General features: G+C 40.6%; 2 protein-coding genes across 2 annotated transcripts; one reads left to right on the top strand and one right to left on the bottom strand.

The window, feature by feature from the left end:
• The first annotated feature begins 91 nt into the window (after window positions 1–91).
• Window positions 92–2,349, top strand: eif3g (eukaryotic translation initiation factor 3, subunit G). Its single transcript, XM_055152944.1, has 11 exons — window positions 92–124; window positions 320–414; window positions 493–539; window positions 898–983; window positions 1,095–1,154; window positions 1,215–1,314; window positions 1,383–1,583; window positions 1,659–1,769; window positions 1,855–1,991; window positions 2,077–2,183; window positions 2,258–2,349. Exons 1-11 carry the CDS (start codon window positions 107–109, stop codon window positions 2,271–2,273), a joined length of 978 nt encoding a protein of 325 aa, XP_055008919.1. The 5' UTR covers window positions 92–106; the 3' UTR covers window positions 2,274–2,349.
• Window positions 2,350–2,750: 401 nt separating this feature from the next.
• On the bottom strand, window positions 2,751–17,035 carry dnmt1 (DNA (cytosine-5-)-methyltransferase 1). Its single transcript, XM_020932029.2, has 34 exons — window positions 16,815–17,035; window positions 16,434–16,470; window positions 16,134–16,241; window positions 15,823–16,060; window positions 15,677–15,749; window positions 15,522–15,603; window positions 15,403–15,446; window positions 15,284–15,335; window positions 15,121–15,204; window positions 14,944–15,053; window positions 14,761–14,879; window positions 14,594–14,686; window positions 14,367–14,518; window positions 14,107–14,294; window positions 12,073–12,256; window positions 11,900–11,997; window positions 11,664–11,811; window positions 11,433–11,548; window positions 10,708–10,909; window positions 10,200–10,333; window positions 9,945–10,124; window positions 9,640–9,864; window positions 8,283–8,475; window positions 8,117–8,207; window positions 7,897–8,037; window positions 5,737–6,019; window positions 5,395–5,536; window positions 5,135–5,301; window positions 4,720–4,897; window positions 4,230–4,425; window positions 3,761–3,924; window positions 3,205–3,321; window positions 3,046–3,139; window positions 2,751–2,980 (listed from the first exon to the last, which is right to left on the bottom strand). Exons 1-34 carry the CDS (start codon window positions 16,859–16,861, stop codon window positions 2,943–2,945), a joined length of 4,518 nt encoding a protein of 1,505 aa, XP_020787688.1. The 5' UTR covers window positions 16,862–17,035; the 3' UTR covers window positions 2,751–2,942.
• Between the last annotated feature and the right edge of the window lie 1,554 nt (window positions 17,036–18,589).

Raw genomic sequence — 18,589 nt, 5'->3', positions numbered from 1 at the left:
CCAAATAATATATTCATATATTGATATTCCTGAACATAAAACCCTTGTTCCAAATGTATCTTAATAAATTACTGCTAGGGACTACAATTTAAGAAAGCCTTATGCCATGCTGAATCCAAACAAGGTGTGTAATAATTCTATACTTCTTTGCATTTTTATTAAATATTTTATTGTATTATAATTTTTTGGTGAAAAATGCTTAAAACCTTCGTATAATTGTGTGCTGTTATTGTCTTTGTAGAACAAGTATTGACTACTGATTATCATTTAAAAAAAAAAAAAAATTTAATAAACACTTGTTGTGAAATTATGGCGGAAGTGTGTGGTGACAATTTCCGGTGCACGTTCCTGTTCGCGGCGCCGAGCTCTCGAAGCTAAGCTAGCTTCCAGGATGCCGTCTATTGAATACGACGAGTGAGTATCTTTGCCTAATTTTGTTGCTTGTCATGGACCATCCTCATCTTCTGATCCCACATTTTCTTCTGTCGTCAGCTCCAAGCCCAGCTGGGCGGACCAGGTCGAAGAAGAAGGCGATGAAGGTACAGCTAGCCGCTGTTAGCACGCCCAGAGGCCACCGGCTATCTGCCTATATTTTCCACGTGTCTGTTTAATCCATATTTATTTCTTTATCATTTTTCGATTCAGGACTACACCATAATGTGAACAGTGTTAGTCGTAAACACAACTTTCTTTGCTGGAATGCGATACATTAGTTGTAACTCTTTTTGCGATTTGTCGCTGGTGCAACAGTAGTTAACATACAGGCTGGTCCCATTGACTTGTTTATACACTATCATCTGAGTTATCAGGCCCTGTAACAGCTATATTTGATTTCTTGAGCGCTGTTCACTTCACTAGTCCGATTTTATGAATGAAATAATGTGACATCTGTGGCAGGTACACTTCCATCACCAAAGGAAACTATTAAAGGAAACATCAAAACAGTGACTGAATACAAAATAGAAGATGGGAAGAAGTATAAGGTGAGTTATGAGGGTGGTATTTGTAATTAATAATACATCAGGTATCCAGAATCTAACAGTACTAGTTTTCCACTCATCAAAATTTACCTTAATTATTGTTTTCCTTAATAGATTGTGCGGACGTTCAAGATTGAGACTAGAAAGGCTTCAAAAGCTGTTGCCAGGAGAAAGGTACAAGTTTAAATCTTTTTTTGAAAAACAATATATGTATTTACTCCTCAATCTTTATAGAACTGGAAGAAGTTTGGCAACTCTGAGTTTGATGCCCCTGGCCCTAATGTTGCCACCACCACTGTCAGCGATGATGTTTTTATGACTTTTGTTTCCAAACAAAGAGGTAAGAGGTAACTGAATATGAGATTGCTCTATTCAAGATTTTTTTCTGAATTTTTGTGTGTTAACAGGATTTGAATTCCCAAGACCAAGATGAAGATCCGATGAACAAACTAAAGGGCCAGAAGATTGTGTCCTGTCGTATCTGTAAAGGGGACCACTGGACCACCCGGTGCCCTTACAAAGACACTCTGGGCCCCATGCAAAAGGAGCTGGCCGAACAGCTTGGGCTTTCCACTGGGGACAAGGAAAAACCAGCTGGCTCTGGTAAGAGTTTGTTTTTGAGATGGCTTGTGTTTTTTTTATTTTTCCTAATTTCTCGCATTTATTTGTTTTATTTAGCCGAACCAGAGCCTGCACAGCCTGCTCAAAGCAAGACGGGTAAATATGTTCCCCCAAGCTTGAGGGATGGAGGAACCAGGAGAGGGGAGTCCATGCAGCCTAACCGCAGAGGTGGGTATCTTTTCACTGTGTGAGATGGACAACTCGGTGAAGTTGAACATCATTTTTACGCCAGTGTCATTTTTGCTATTTGCAGCTGATGATAATGCAACAATCCGTGTGACCAATTTGTCTGAGGACACCCGCGAGACAGACCTGCAGGAACTGTTCAGACCCTTTGGCTCCATCTCAAGGATCTATCTGGCCAAGGACAAGAACACTGGGCAGTCCAAGGTCTGTGTCAGTCACCAAAGTCATCTTTAAAACCTGTGCAGTGAAAGTTAATTTATTTTTCACTGACGTAACTATTGTCCTACAGGGATTTGCCTTCATCAGTTTTCACCGCCGGGAGGATGCTGCCAGAGCCATTGCTGGAGTGTCAGGATTTGGATATGACCATCTTATTCTCAATGTTGAATGGGCCAAGTGAGTACTTCCTGTCTGATATGTGAATGTACATTAACTGTTACTGAACTATAACTGATTATCCTATTTTACAGACCTTCAAACAACTAAAGCCATTGGATTATTCTTGGATATATTTTATTTGGGTCAAATTTCACATGTACCTGAATAAAGAGACTCAACAGTCCTTGTGTTTTTACTTCACTGGAGGTCTTAAATCTTTCAGTTAGCCCATTATAGGTTGTGTGTATTTATCCAATCATTAACACTGGGTGATAAAATTTGATTACTTGTAACCAAACAAATGGATGAAGGGCTACCCAGGCTGTACATAGTTTTTGCATTTTTTGCATTCAGACAGGAATCAGTGATCAACTAATCATGACTAGCCTTGTATTTCAGTAATCTGAACTATACAGACTTGTTTGAAAAGGCCTTTTAATGGTACAGTGGCATTAAAATGTAAAAAAAAAAGCAGATTCCTCCAGTCACCATATTTGACCTTGTAAATTTTGTTCTAAACATTTTAATTGACTAGTGAAACTTACTAACAAGTGGACAAGTAGTCTTCAAAAGAGTTGGTCAATATTTTAGAATTCCGTAAGAGCTTTAATTGAAATTTTATAAAAACTACATACAATCCACATTAGGCAAACATTTAAACACATGATTAAGAGCACATTTAAAACACTGGAATGATACAGCACAATGTGACTGACAACTTGAATAAAACAATGGCAGCATTAAAATTCATGAACTGATTCAGTCCTCCTCATGGGACTATTCAGAGACCTCCATCTTCTCTTGTTTGATGTTTTCTAATGAGGGCAAAATTGTGTAAGAACAAGTTTACAGATTTAAAAGTTAAGACAAAACTACTCACCTGATCCTTGTTCCTCCTTCATTTTGTCCAAAATACACTTTTTGATCTCCAAACCTATGGCTTTGCTCAGAGGAGGGGGCACTGCATTTCCAACCTGTGACAAGATCATGTTCAGTTTCTATTCAAGAAAGTTTTCTACAACATATTCTGAATCATTACCTGTCTGTGCTTGTCCAGGACATTTCCAAAAAAGCGATAAGTGTCAGGGAATCCTTGAGAGCGGGCACATTCCCTCACACTGACAACCCTATGCTGCTCTGGGTGCAGTACACGGCCCTATGAATACACATGATAATCCATATTATGATTCACAATGCACATAGTCATCTAGATAAAACAACTCTACAAATGGCTGTTTTGATATTAGTGGGTGGAAAACAAACTGCAATTTTCATGTCAATTTTTTTTTAATCACCATTCTTGAACATTTAAAAGCAGCTAACACTAATGGACCACTGAATATAAACCTGCAGCAAGTTCATGCTTCTCCATGATTGGCATGCCAGTCTCACTTTGTGCATGACATGCATCCCAATAGAAGTGTTTAGGGACAAGTGAAGCATTTAACAGAATTGAGTTCTCGTTCACAAGAAAAATCTTGATGTGCCCAGTGTTAAAAACGCATACATACTGGTATAATTGGTTTATCGAGTTCCTTGTTAATTATCAATCTCCTTTACCTTTTACATTTTAAAATAAGCATAAAAGGGAGTACCTGCTTGCCCATAGGCTCAGGATTAGTCACGGTGGTGCTGAAAAATCCATCCCACTCCAGCCGGCCGTACAGTCCAGCCCAGTGGTTGTGGCGGTTCCCAGTGTGAGGCAGACACCAGGGGATCAGTGTGTTGAACTGTCTGTCTGCAGGGTCGCATGGCTTGCCTAAACATATACAGGTTTAGTATTAGTCCAATTGATAGTTGGAGATGACATAATATTGTATGGTCTACAATGTTGTAACTGTCACAAAAAATTCTGCACATAAACAGTATTTTTTTCTTCTGTTAAAGATTAAACTAATTGTATCTTTCTAGATTTCCCTTTCGTACATGAAACAAACAAAAAACATCTGCCTGGTAACAGCCAAGAATTAAAAAAAGAATTACCTAGTATTTGAGAATGACCAATATGTAAACATTTAAGTTAGTATAAAGCCCATTTAAGTTTTATTTGAATTAAACTTGTACCTCCTGCACATGTGCAGACCCCTCTCAGAGCCCCAGTGCCACTCCGTCCGTTCTTCTTGTCGGCGTGCGTGTAACGGAGTTTCCTAGTCATGGTGCCATCCTTCAGTCGCACCTCCAGGTTGGGCAGGTCCCTCCAGTCAGAGCCGGGGGCCAGGGGGATGTGCCGCATTCGCCCCTCCACCAGAGCGCTCATGTCCTGGAAAAACACCAGAACAGTTACAGTCACAGGTCAATTCTATAGTTAACATCAGAAATGGTGAGTAGCCAAGATATTATAAGTTATAAATAAGGATAAGTATTTAAAGTGGATAGACATGGGGTAGAAACCTCAGAATTTTAATCTGTACTATAATACTTACAAAATTGCAGATATTCAACTTGACCTAATACTCAATATTTTTGGATACACTTGTGTAAACTTTTAAATGTCATCAGATCAGATGGGGTATATGGTGATAGGGTTGAAAGTGATGAGTGAAAGCCTATGAACCTTGCAGATGTGGTCTCTGAGGATGGGCTGATACTGCGTGCCTCTGATCTGTCTCTGGAACCAGGACTGGGGCTCCCCATTGTAGGAGATCTCCAGAGCAGACGCTCCGTTTCTGATCTCAGGCAGGTCCGACATGGCGTCCCTCACTGTGATGGTCCTATAGATTCCACCATTACCTCTGAAGACAAGCAATTACGTGATTAATATGTCACATTTGCAGATTCAATTGAAAATGTGCAAAGTAATATTAGGTAGCTTATGCTTTTGAAAATATTTCTGAAACTGAATAATTTTACAGTTCTTCCAGATTCATCATCATTATCGATAATAAATAAAGCATGTTCATGTTGGACCAAGATATCTTCTGATTATTTAGATAAGAATTCTGACTAAAAATTCCTCAAATTAGCCTTACCGAGTGACATTGCTGACATATTTTTTCTCATCCACGACTACATTGAGGGAACAGGCTCTGGGGGCAAAGACATGCAGAGGCTCAGGGTAACGCGGCAGCTTCTCTCCAGGAGCAGCAGCTAAAATGATGGCTCTCCTGCGAGTCTGAGCCACACCGTACTGACCCGCCTGACCACAAAAGCATAAACACAAATCACACATGGTTTCATTCATTCATTCATTTTTTTTTTAAATAATTGGTTAATTTGCAGAAAGACCAACCTGGAGAACCCCAAAAGTGCACTGATATCCCATTCGCACCAGACACCGAAGAGTCAGTTTGAGCACCATGGAGCTTTTGAAGGAGACAAAGTTTCTCACGTTCTCAAGTAGGAAAAACCTGGGTCGGTAGTAGTCACAGTAACTGCAAAAAAACAAAATGCATTGTGTAAAATTTTTTTCAAGTTCTTGCATTAAGAGTAAAGTTGTGATGAACACAAAGTTCTACAAATGTTAATGCATACAGTATTTGTAAAGAGTAGTAACCAGACAGGGCTTACAAAAATGCTGATTAAATCATACAAAAGGATCTGAAAATAATGACAATTTACACTGCAGTTTTACCTCAGGTAGGAGACAACAAGAGAGTTCTTGAATTTTGAGTAGGTGCGCGAGTTGAAGCGGTTCATGCCACTGAAGCCTTGGCATGGAGGCCCTCCACAGAGCATCTCCACGTCCCCCTTCTGTGGCAGCCTCTGGCCCAAAGAGTTGGTCTTCTCTCCGGCCATGACCAGCTTCAGTAAAACGTTACAGTCCTCAGTGAACACTGTGGTGCCTGGGTTATTGAGTCTGAAGGCCTGAGCAGCAGGCTCCCACATCTCTATGGCCCACATGGTCTCAGAGATCCCTGAGAAGAGAGAGATGGTCTTATATACCTTATTTTCCGGGTGATAAGGCGCTCCGGGTTATAAGACGCACGTCGTTTTCCCGAACTTTTTTCACATATAAACCGCACCGGACTAAGGCGCGTTAAACGAAACAACAGTTCAGTAAATCAGTCAAACTTTATTTAACGCGTTTACTCGTTACGTTAACTCTCAACTTTGTTCATTTTTAACACGTAAAAAACAAAAAAACTGTCTGAGACCGATAAATTGTCAGCGTATTCACAATAACTCATAATTGTTCGGTTATAACTAAAAATAACACATTAGGTCGTTTTCACAACGCTAGTTCGATTATTTGGTCCGCACCAGGCAATAAAATTGTTATTATGTAGCAAATACACTCCAGTGTGCTCCGCGTTCACACTGGCTGGTTCGATTGATGTGTCTGTTTCCCAGGAAAACAGCGATACCTCCAGTTATCAACACGGGCCGTCCTCATCTCAAATTATCATCATGAACTCATAAAACAGCAACATGTAGAACTTTGTTCAAACTCACCGCATCAGCCCAGAGTTCGGGTAACAGCAGCAGCAAACAGCGCCCACCGTAGCGCGCAGCTCCTCAGGACGGGGCTGGGGTCTGGTCCTTGGTCTTCTGTCGTCCTACAAGCGCATTGGTCAGATGGTCCGGAGGCTCCATCCTCCATGTGCTGGTTCCAAACTGTGGCGAGCAAGACCAGTGCTTGATGGACTGAGTCCGAGCGGGTACGTTTCATCGTCTGCACGCTGTTTCCGTGCGGGAAAAGCAAGAATGCGCTGTGGACTACAGGTCCGGGTGGGCTGCTCTGGTCCTCCGCGCTCAAGAACCGCGGCTGGTTCCGAGGTGGTGCAGCATCCGGACAGAAGCGTGAGTCCAGTTTGGTTTGTTATATGTTGTTCTGAGCGTCCGTCCTCCGTGCCTCCGTTTGGTTCTTCCCGGGGAAAGCGCTTCCTCAGGTCGAGGCTCCCCGCTCCAGCTCCTCTGAGCCCGGCCTGAACCGGAGCTGCCCCCGCTGGTTCGGGACTATGGTTTGGATCTAGTCCGACTGCATTTCTCACACTAGGCTAAAAGCAGGGACTTTTTGAAGTTGTATCAATTGAATAGGCTATTGCCATAAAATTATTTGGTTAATTAAAGCCTAAAATAACAAATGCTGGTTGGTACATGATCACGGGGACCACCGGGACCTCTCTATGCGTGCAGGTCCTGAACAGGGGTACACACCCCCAATTTTGACTCACTCTGGAGCCACATGTTCGCACACTGGTACTTGCTCTGATCTTCGTGTATTACATTCTCTGTATTGGCCATTGTTGGTAAAATAATTCGAAAATGAATCGCGGCTGCGTCTGGACAACAATCTGTTACTGCGCTGGAGTCTCAGATCAATAGGGACGGAGATGTGTGGAAAAAGCCATCCGGTCTCTTAAGGTAAACTTCTCGCAGCCAGTCGCTCATCTTTTCCTCGTCCACGGGAAAAATGAGGAATCACAGTACGTATTATTCCACGATGCTCCTGACTACGGTAGCCGTAATGCTGCAAGTGGTGCGGCTTTGTCGTTTACTGAAGTTGTACTGGAACACTCGCGTAAATTCATATAAAAGGCGCTCCGGATTATAAGGCGCGCAGTCGTTTTTGGAGTCTTAAGGCCGCGCCTAATCGTCCGGAAAATACGGTACACACAAGTTTATAGAGTGCGGCAATACAAAGTTACTGCAAGGGAAATGTATAACCCTTCTGAGAGTTTCGCAATCTCAGAGATCTTTTATATGCATGAATGTTAAAATCATCTTGGGTTTGTGGACTTAATATTGTGACAGTGAATACAGCCATTTCATAGCGTAATTAGCCACTTACCCGCTTGATGAAAGCCCTCAGACAGGCCTCCACATCCAGAGAACACATCCAGGGTGCGATATTTGGGCAGTTTGATCTCCTGGGGTCCACTCTGAGCCTCTTGTGCCTCTTGTGCTGCAGCTGCTTTTCCTTTGCCTTTACCTGAAATTACAGAATAATGTCACAGAAGTGTCATTTATTAGACCCCTTTTACCTTTTACTCCTAGTGTACCACTTTTACCTTTCCCTTTGCCCTTCCCTTTTCCTTTGTTGACAGCAGAGCGAGCATGATTTGGAGGGTCTTCAAAGCTTTTGGTTTTGGCATTGTAGGCCTTGGAAAAACAAAACAAATCAGCATAATTTGTTTGAAATTTTAAAATGCATGATTCTCCGTTTGTGGAGGGTACCTCAAGGAAGTAGAAGCGGTCAGGTCCTGCGCTGGAATACTCCTGCACAGACTCCGTGAGGTCCTCTCCATACTCCACCTGACAGCGACCCAGTACCTCTGACATGCTCACGGTCACCTCCTCGTCACTCCAGTACAGCTGGTTTATGTCTGTGTGGTAACTGCCCTTCACTCCTTTATGAGTGTTCTCAGGCCTGGACAAGGTTTACATACAATGAACTCACAAAGTTAAGTGGTTCAAGTCTAAGTGCTCACAATGCCTTTAGCACATCACAATTCACATGCATCAATTATGTTTCAAAAGTGCAGGTGTGTCGCTATAATTCACTTGGATAGAAGCATGTGATAGAGAATCCTGCAGGTTCAGAATTGTTAAATACTTTAATATAGTCAAATTTTTAATTTTGTCTTCAATGTTTTGACTAGGGATGGGCATTCGATGAAATTTTCTTAAATCGATTGTCGGAAGAATTAACGATCGATTATTCATTAAGGTTTTTATATTAAAATGATCATTCTTATTACTATCTACACAACTAATCTGCATAAATAAATTCAACTTTACGACATAAACCTCTAGAGCCACATCAATCCATTTGACATTATAATGTGTTTAATTCTGTTTTGCGCAACTCTCACAGAAACGAAACTTAAAACCGCATTGCTAATTTGCATAAACTAAGCGAAGATAAAAATATAGCTCTTGTGCGCAGATGCGGTCAATTTCTGTCGGATCTAAAGACACAACTCAGTGGAATACAGGTTAGTGTGACCAGATTTGCGTTTGTCAAAACCAGGACACCGTACGGGAGGTGGGGACTCGTCATCGACATTGCACGACTCACCTGGCAAAACTTTTTCCCACTGGACACCGAAACATGTGCTGCTTTATACACTGTGCACATGGCCTCACACTTGTCCCGAATGGAAAGCGTGGACTTTCTTGTACAAGTCATCGTTGCACATCGTTCGCATTTGCACTTCAGTACGTTGCAGACTGACCGACTGTGTCTCGCTCCTTCTGATGCAGAGAGCTACATGTACGGACCCCTGTTTGGTCACGCTACGCACAGTAACCTACATTCGGTTTGTCGATTAAAATGAACGTAATCGATGAAATTCTTAATGATCAATTATCGATTAATCGACTAATCATGCCCATCCCTAGTTTTGACTAATGAGAGCTCCTTTGGTATAGCAAATTGTGAAAAAAATTATGTGCAATCCATCAAATATTATTACTTATTTATATCTAGATTATACTATTTGATAAATTTCTGCTTTTACTATTTACTATGAGCAGCAGAATCAAGCTGTGTGTTTTTGTAAGTGAGAATTCCCAGTTTTTAAGCATGTACCTGTAGAGTTTGTAGAGTCTCAGTTTGACCTCTGCAGAGTCTGGTTTGCCATTGCTGCGTCTGTGACAGAAGATCTCCTTAATGCGACCAATGCGGAAAGGTGGCGGTGCGTCCTGGTTTGAGCCCTTGATGTAATCTGAAGACTTCCTGTAATACTCTGGATACAGATCTTCATCCACATCCTCTTTTCTGTGAGAGCGCTTCACTGGACTGGCTGGTTTTACACTACAAAAAACAAAGAACGACTGCTCGTTTGCTTTATAAAGTATATTAGATAGCACCTGAGGCACTTTTGATTCTCCTACCTGAAGTTAAAAGCATCTGGGGGCAGGTAAACACCATCTCCCACTTTGAACTGTTCTCCTTTAAAGCAGGCCAGAGCATAGAAGGCTTTTGCATCGTCATCTTCATTATCCAAAGGTTCAAATGCACGAGGTGTGGCTTGCTCTTCCTTTTCCTTATTTCTAACACAACTGCTACAGAACCTGGCCAAAAATTATGCACAATATATTAGAAAACTTAAATTGACAAAACTGTACAACTTTATCCATTGTTCTTACTTGAATTTTGAGTCTTCTGTGGGAACAGTCTTGGGAGGAGTTTCAAACCGGGCAAAGTCTGTGTCATACCAAAACTGATAGAAGAAACTTTTGCCGTCATCCTCAATGACTTTGATGTCGTCATCCATGCCACCCTGGAATGAGAATATATTCTCACAATAATTTCAATTTTTAAAACACGTAATTGCAAATGAAAATGGAAACCCTGATTTATACAGTGTAATTCAGTAATTAAATTTTCCAGTATGTGGCCAGCTAAACCAAGACAAATGTTAGCTTTAGCATGGACCAAGTGTTCCTTTTGGCATATGGATTGATTAAAAAAGGCCTGTTCATTCTTTTAAAATATTCATGTTTGTGTGACTATTGATACTGGTCAATCTGTTTGACATCCCAACCCTAGAATAATCCAACCCAACATGTAGCGTTTTTATAAATTACAACAATCTTTTATAGTTGTTATTAAAAATACATTAATGCCAACCATACAAGTAGTGAGGACATTTACCTCCATGAACCAGTTTTCAGATGGAGCCTTGTACATGACATTGACTTTGCCTTGGATGTAGCTGAGCTGCATGTCTTCACATTCGTCCACGATGACGAGCTCCAGAGGGTCCGATGACTCCCCCAGCACAGTGTTTGTCCCTCGATAAAACCAGTGGGCATGAAACATCTTCTCCCCATTTGCCTCCCAGAGTGATGTGATCCTGGAAATGTTTAGACGCATTATGATGAACTAGGGATGGCATGGTGACAATCAACATGCCAGATATAGTGGTACTGCATCTGTCACCATAACACATTCTGAAGTGTATATAAACAATAAATACTGAAACCAATTTATTTAACTCATAATAACGCAACAAGAGATTTAAACCACAAACAAATTCTAAAAACTTACAATATTGTTTAAAGATCGTATTAGCTGCAATACTGCAAAGTAGTACACATGATAAATATTGACGCTAAATATTGGGAGAAAACCAAAAAACACAAACAAAAATAAAAAAATAAAACCTATAGTCCTGTCATGATAATTGCTCTATCGGCCTAAATGGCATTTGCATTTAAATATTTATTTTTGATAAAATGAAACCACCCATTTTGGATTTAAGAATATAGAATGTTAGCAGCAAAGATTATACTGTGACCTAATAATCTTGCCAGTCACATGAACCAAAATATTAAATCTTTTAACAGATCCAAATCTTCATCCATTTGAGAACATACCTGGCCAGATACTGAGGAGTAGATGGGTCTTCTGACAAAACAGAAACACAGTCTCCCACCTCCAGCTCCTCATCATTCACACAGACTTTCCTGTAATAGTGCTTTTTCCCTTCCGCCTAAAATGGAAAAAAAAAGTACAGGTTTACAGGACTTCCAAAACAATTACCATCCCCACAATCTGATGGCAATTAAGCCGTTGTACACTGCTTGAGTGAATACTAGAAAGTAAACCTTAATAGGCTCTCCAATCCATGAAAGCTTTGACTGGCTCTGCTTCTTCCTCTTTGTTGTAGAGGGCTTTTTGGTCTTCTCTACAGGAACATCTTCCTCCTCAATGTTTTCATCATCTTCAGCTTCTTTAACAGCCAGATTGGGGCATCTAATTTACAGATTTTCAATGTAGATTAACATTTTTTAAATTCTGGTACAAGGATCCAGATGAACACCAAAGCCCAAAAACACAGTACCTTCTTTGTTTGCATGCCTGTTTACTCTTGCCACTTCCTCCAAATTTAATCATGTCTTTACAGGCGCTACACTTTCCACAATCAGCAGATTGGCAAACCTGAAATCATGCAAACATCCAATTTTGAGAAAATGTGAGAAGATTAAATGCTATATCTCATCAGTAGTTACCAACCTCACAGACGCCACAGCGCTGACGTTTAACTGGACCATTTTCTTTATCATTCTGATCGATCTGGTCAGAGAAGAACGCGTCAAAGATCTGGTACACAAGTTTAGTGGTTGTGGCTTTAGTTGGGCCTTTGCTGTCCTTCTCAATCTTTGTGGGATGACGAATGGCTTGTCTCCGAGCTGCTCTCCTGTGTTAAAATATCATATATTTAAGTTTAATTCAGATGCATTTCAATGGAGCAAGTGAACACATCAGGCCATGCACAATGAAACAACTGAATCAAACACTGAAGCTGTACAATCAAATGTTATACATTACAGCAGGGGGTCTCCAACTTGTACCAGTAGTATTTTACATATTAAACTGAATCAGGAAACTTTCACAGACCTGACACAGCACAATCCAATCAAATGTACTGCATTACGTAAGCTCCAGTTACTCGTGTAGCCTTGTCATTTTGGTTTAATATGTCGTTTTAAAGACAAAAAGGTTGGAGACTCCTGCACTAGTCTTATGCATACATGTTGATGTTGGCTAGTTCAGATACACCAGGGCTGGGTACCAAAACGCAATAAAGCTTTAAAAAAGGACAATAAAACATAGGATAAAATAATTAAGGCAAAGCGTTTTGTGAACTTAAAAACAGCTTCAAAACCCAAAGAAAGGCTCACAAGGGTCGACAAAACAGTTTCCTGCAGTAAGAAGTCAAGAGAAAAATCCTCCAGTCATTGAGCCAATAAACCGCGTAGACTTGATGCATCAAGACAACACGGAGTACCATGACTACAATACACAAACTGGCGCGCTCATCAATCATTATAACATGTGCCCAACTAAAGTGTCTAGTGTCTCACAGGTAAGCAGAAGAGCTGAGTAAACGAGCCCAGGAATGAATCCACTCCAAAAAGCATGAAGTCTGCAGCGCGGAGCCTCCAAGGCATGTTGCCGGTAGGGCGTTGTGGTTAACGATGGATATCCTATGTGCAGCGCATTTTCTTGCAATGTTACAGCCTATTTGATAATTAGAACCAATCTTTGCTATAATCATCCTTCTGTCCCGGTTAGAGCATATTTCCCAAACAAACACCCGCAAACGCCATGTGCCGCGCTGCTTTTGACTGCCGCCTATGACAAACCGAAAATGAAACTTTATCACGTGTCTGTCCACGTGATCATGTAAGCGGGCCAACCTCATTTTATTTGTTTACACTAGGGCTGCATTAATTTAGTAATAGACTTCTCTAAGAAACAATATATTTTTCAAAAAACAAATTATAGCATGGGTAGCCAATTTTCAAAATGAAAAGTGGCAAGTTGGTATTTAAATACTTTTACCCTTTTTTTGAGCTCACAACACTTTGCTATATTTCACATGCACACATTTTTTTCATTCATTCAACATTTTACCAGGTAAGTCAAGTGAGAACACCTCATTTGCAATTTCCCATTTACATAGCTGGACACTAGCAGTTTTCAAACCGCTTACGATTGCTTGTGATAAACATGAATCATTCTATTAATACATTCACATCTAAACTTCACACAAACTAATGAAGGGCATGAATGCTTTTCCTTCATAAATGGCCATCCATGTAGCCCCTGATAAAGTATATTTAATAGAAAATGATTGCTTCATAATCGTCATATCACTATTCTTTACTACAAAAGCATTGTCCATGATGGAAACAACGCTCACGAAAAATAGTCAAAGCCAAATAAACCCAGACTCCCAGTACCCAGCCCTATTCAGACAAATGTTTTTTTCTAAAATGATCATTCCACAGTCATCTGATAAGGTAAATATGGGATCAAGATTACAAATGTGTGGTGTAAAGCAGGAAACATGAAATGCGACATGCTTCACATAAAACAGCACAACAAGCAGCATTTGTAGAAAGGCCTACGTACCAGTACAGTAGCATGCTGTATAGGACAAGTTAGAGAAGCAGAGTAAAGTGAAAAGGGGAGAACTTTACTCAAAAGAAACCCTCCATTTAAAATCAGATTTGATCAGACTTAATTTGAGAAAAGACCCACCTTTTGCCAAGAGTGACTCCAGCGAGCTTGATGAGGTCCCTCATGCAGGGAGTCACAATGATTGGCTGCTCATCTGAGTCTCCAGCCTCATCATAGCTCTCCACCTGCTCCACCACAAACTGGGCGTGACGCAGCAAAGTGTCCTCTGTGAAACAGTTAAAGTTCAGCCCTGCAGGGGGCACAGTCGTCTGAGGACAAAAAACATTTGTCAGGATCAGCTGGTGATTTAAATTGCATGCATCATACAGGACAAATCTCACCTCGATCTTGTTGAGAAGGTCTTCATAAGTGACATCAGGGTTTTTCTGAAGGAACTCCACAACTATCTTGCTCATGTAGATCTTCTCCTGCATCAGGGCAAAGATGGGGCCATACTCCTCGCTGGGTTGCATTAGGATGTAATCAGCAAATGCTGCATTTCAGAGATAATTGCTGTTATAAACAACTGAAAACCTTATTAAGTGGATGTGATTTATATATGGAATACCTGTAGTGAAACCAATAAGTGCCTTCTCTCCCCCATCAAAGCCAGTAATCCACCAGGAGTTTATAGGCCCTAGTTTTTTGGCAGGAACACCACCTGAAGATACAGCAGATTAAATACACAGGTGTACCACATGCTGTATAATGTTCCAGTGTACTGAGTTTTCTTACCGTCCATGCATGGATTATCATCATAGATGGGTTTGACGACACAGCTGAAGTAGAGCTCCACATTCTTCTCAATTAAACCAGAATCAAAGGGGCAAAGGTGACCCCGCTTATCATACACACTAAAAAGAAACAGTTTATAAATAAACTAAATATTTTCTTATAAATTTATGTTGGGCCTCAAACCTGAAATTAGTGATTTTGTGCTGTGGCAGATCCTCATAGCTTTCAAAGCCATCTTCATTTGAATCAAACAGAGAAAGTCGCTCATCTGTCAACATTTCTGGTTCATCCAGCTAAAATTATAGATAATACTTAGAATTGGATAATTTAAAAATGCTTAAAATAGCCAGTGTCACTTACAGCATTGTCTGGATCCCCTTGGAAGAATTTCAGATCAGGGTCATCCAGGTATTGCCGACAGTCTGTGCACTTCGGTGGAGGGGTCTGAAAACAAAACCCCAGTTAAAATCAAGCCACATTTTCTACAACTTCATATAATTCACCAATTACGACTTTCTATTACCTTTGCAGTAGCAACAGATTTTGTAACATCAGGCTTTGATTCTTGGGCTGGTCTGCATTTGCAAAAGTGTTAGATAAAACAATGATTCATTTTTGTTTATTACAGAATATGAAACTTACTTTGGATCATCATCATCTACTTTAAGCCTCTTTTCCTCACGAATCTAAAAAACAAAAGGATAAAAGTTACCCCCAAATGCAGATAACCCTTTGCTATCACACATCACTGGTCTTTTCACCTCTTCAACGTCATTATCTTCCTTCTTTTCTTCATGACCATTGACAGCTTCGTCATTCAAGTCTTCAGACTTGCGTTTTTGACTAAAGACCAGAATATTCAGAAGACTTCAGGAGAGTTTTTTTTTTTTTTTTTTTATTAACGAAAGATACTTACATTTTAGAAAACATGGACATAATGGTTGGTTGTTTGCCTCCATTTCTCGTAACTCTAGAACTTGCTGGGGACTCTAAATAGAAACCAGTAGATGAGATCAGTTCAATTAAGCTTTGTCATAAAATACCCACACAAAATATACTAACTTTTAGAGTCAGAGTTTGCCTTGCTCTTGCGGCCACCCTTTCCTTTAGGAGCTCCAGGTGACTTGAGCGGCTCAGATTCATCTTCCTCCATAGTTGCATCACCATTGTCTTCAATTTTATGAGACCCATTTGTGAGGCCATTAGAGTTCCCGTTTTGCTCCACACCATCAACATGTGAGCCATTTTCAAGGGACAACTCCTTTCCCAACACAGCTTTGACTTTGGAGAGATAGACCTCCTGAATTCAAATAGCAGATAGAGTATTAGAGAAGCAGTTTGCAAAGATACACAACTGATTTTACAACACTCACCTTTGTAATCTCAGAACTAGTCATCCTTTCTTTCAAGTTCTTGAGCTGATCCAGAGTGTTGGCGTTCAGAAAGTCCTGCAACAAGTTCAGTTTCTCCTTCACCTGATCCTGAAAATGGAAAAAAGTGTGACTACAGTGCATGAATGCTACTGAGCAGACAATGAAACAATACTGAATCAAGAATAAAACTGTTTGGGAAAGTCAGGCGAACATGGAGTTGGTCCAGTGAATCATGATACACGTCTTATGTGACGGAAGCTGAAGCAGTAAAGATGTGCTTAAGGCAACAACAAAACCCACCTCATCTGAAACTCCATCCTCATCAAGCACCTGTAGCCTGCGGACAAACAGCCCAAGTAATTAATGCAACGCAATGAAAATGTATACCGTGTATTTATAATCAAGCTTATCAAAACGAAATGTCGCTGTTCATTCACAAAAAACTGTACAACTTGAGTGGCGCCAAATCCACCACGCCGTTTTTTCCTTTGACAGGCTACATGCTAACAGTTATGAGGGCTAACTCGGTACCACTCAAGCTAGCGGGACATGGCCAAGAGTGGCGAATGAAAAATATGCATACACCAAATGATCAGCTGCTTTTAAAACTACAGCAAACATTAGGTCGTGAAGACACGAGTCATAGAGCGCTTTATTTACTTATCTTAGAAGCAGCGTTACCTTTTCCTGACATCCTCTGGCAGTGACATGGAAGTGCTGGCTGGCATTGTAACAATTACACAGAGACAAAGTATTAAAATTGATTTAAAATGGATAAAATCAAAGTTAAAAACCGCTGGGAGAGTCCCGGTTCGTACAGAGTGCCTGAATGGGTCTTGATGACTGATACAATGGATGCTATAAGCGCTCGGGCGCGGGCCGTCTTTTCCCGGGTGTTGTGGACCCTACCATTTGAAGCTTGTATAGGGAGGCTTTTTAACCTTTAACGCTTAAAACATCATCATATTCATATGTCTAACTCTAACCACAACTAAAAATACACTTAAATGTATTTATATTATCGTATGTTTTAGCATATATCAGTTACCTTAAAAATATGTTTGATGAAAAGATCCAAACCTAAAAGAACTCCCCGTATGTTACCACTAATGTCCCAAGCGGAAGTAGTTAATTTGACAGTATTGTTTACAAATGAACAGTTCTGCAGTCTCCTCTCTATGAATAACAGACAAAACTAAAATACTGCAGCAAGCATTTTTATTTAAGGCTTTTTTTTTTTTTTTTTTTTTTTTTAGCTAATCGCTTGAACACCCCTAATAAATTGTTGTCGTCACTTGAAGAAGGCATTGTTCTGGTTTATGCTATGCTATGTTTTGGTGAGAATAGGCAGACTGCTGTTTGTGGATTAATTATGTCAGATGCGAGATATTTTTTAGCCAGTTGTCGTTGTGTAATTATGGAAAAGGGCAACAAAAGAAGCGGGGAACAGATGATCACTTGTTTACATACAACAGGGAGTGTATGATTGTAACTGAATATCAGTATCACCCATTGCATTACTTTCACAAATATTTTTTCCTGCTCTGTCTTGTCGATGAAGTATTTTATTGAACACTCACATGGCTGAATTCGTACATTTTACCACACGAGGGCGCCATTGTCCCAAACGTGTGATGGTTTAAGATTCATAGGGCAGCACCAGCCAAGAGGAATCTCAACAAGAACAAATTAACCGGAGGAGGACGTTTTTCCACTGGGCCTATAACTTCCCATCACCATCATTAAATAATCAGGCCAGGTATTACTCCAGCTCAATAAATAAATAATGGCAGTGTGATCTATTTTGAAGTGAAAGAAATAATCTTGTAAAAATAATTAAGGCAGCTCACGTCTACCAGAGCTATCAGACTAAGGTGTATAAATCATTGACTGGATATAATGAAACATGTCATAAACAGATTGAGGTTTTTGAGCTTATTTCACATCCTGCAGAGCTCTGAACAGACTTGGCTGGGGTCCCAGCAGTACAGCCTCCTGGGGCTGGTTCAGCCATGTTCCCACCCAGGAATCCTGGATGTCTGACAGGAAACAGACCCAACTTTCCCAAGGCCACTTGAAGGCATCCTTTCCCTTCACCCCGAGTCTCCCCCCAAAGCATAAACCTCTCTTGGGGCCTGCCTCAATGCTTATTTCGGACAAAATATCTCACAAACAGACATTAAACCACTGTACTTGTACTTGTGGGCTTTCCCACCAGACATGTCTCAGTCTGTCTTAAAGGAGTTTAATATTTAAAAGAGTCTAGATTAGTGAACAGTGATTAATAGTAGGATTTGCATAAGACGATTCCACCTTCGTATTGAAGTGAGTGTTTTCCTGACTTTGTTGGAGCATGTTGGCGTTAGCTGGGTTTGCAGACTTCTCAGATTCAGGCACAAAAGAGAGGCATCTCTGGACCTGCAGCTGCCATCACACCTCAAATCAGTTTTCTCACA

The sequence above is a fragment of the Boleophthalmus pectinirostris genome, unplaced genomic scaffold (assembly GCF_026225935.1).
Source record: "Boleophthalmus pectinirostris isolate CB_2022bp ecotype Guang Dong unplaced genomic scaffold, ASM2622593v1 HiC_scaffold_17, whole genome shotgun sequence".
In the NCBI taxonomy this organism is placed as follows: Eukaryota; Metazoa; Chordata; class Actinopteri; order Gobiiformes; family Gobiidae; genus Boleophthalmus; species Boleophthalmus pectinirostris.
This window is presented reverse-complemented; position numbering and strand designations above follow the sequence as displayed.

Coding starts and splice junctions, on each gene's coding strand:
- dnmt1 (XM_020932029.2), bottom strand. CDS start 16,861: ATGCCAGCCAGCACTTCCATGTCACTGCCAGAGGATGTCAGGAAAAG. Junction 12,257..14,106: donor GGAGTCACTCTTGGCAAAAG/GTGGGTCTTTTC, acceptor ATTTTAACACAG/GAGAGCAGCTCGGAGACAAG. Junction 11,812..11,899: donor CAGGCATGCAAACAAAGAAG/GTACTGTGTTTT, acceptor TCTGTAAATTAG/ATGCCCCAATCTGGCTGTTA.
- eif3g (XM_055152944.1), top strand. Junction 984..1,094: donor AAGATGGGAAGAAGTATAAG/GTGAGTTATGAG, acceptor TTTCCTTAATAG/ATTGTGCGGACGTTCAAGAT. Junction 1,584..1,658: donor GGAAAAACCAGCTGGCTCTG/GTAAGAGTTTGT, acceptor TGTTTTATTTAG/CCGAACCAGAGCCTGCACAG.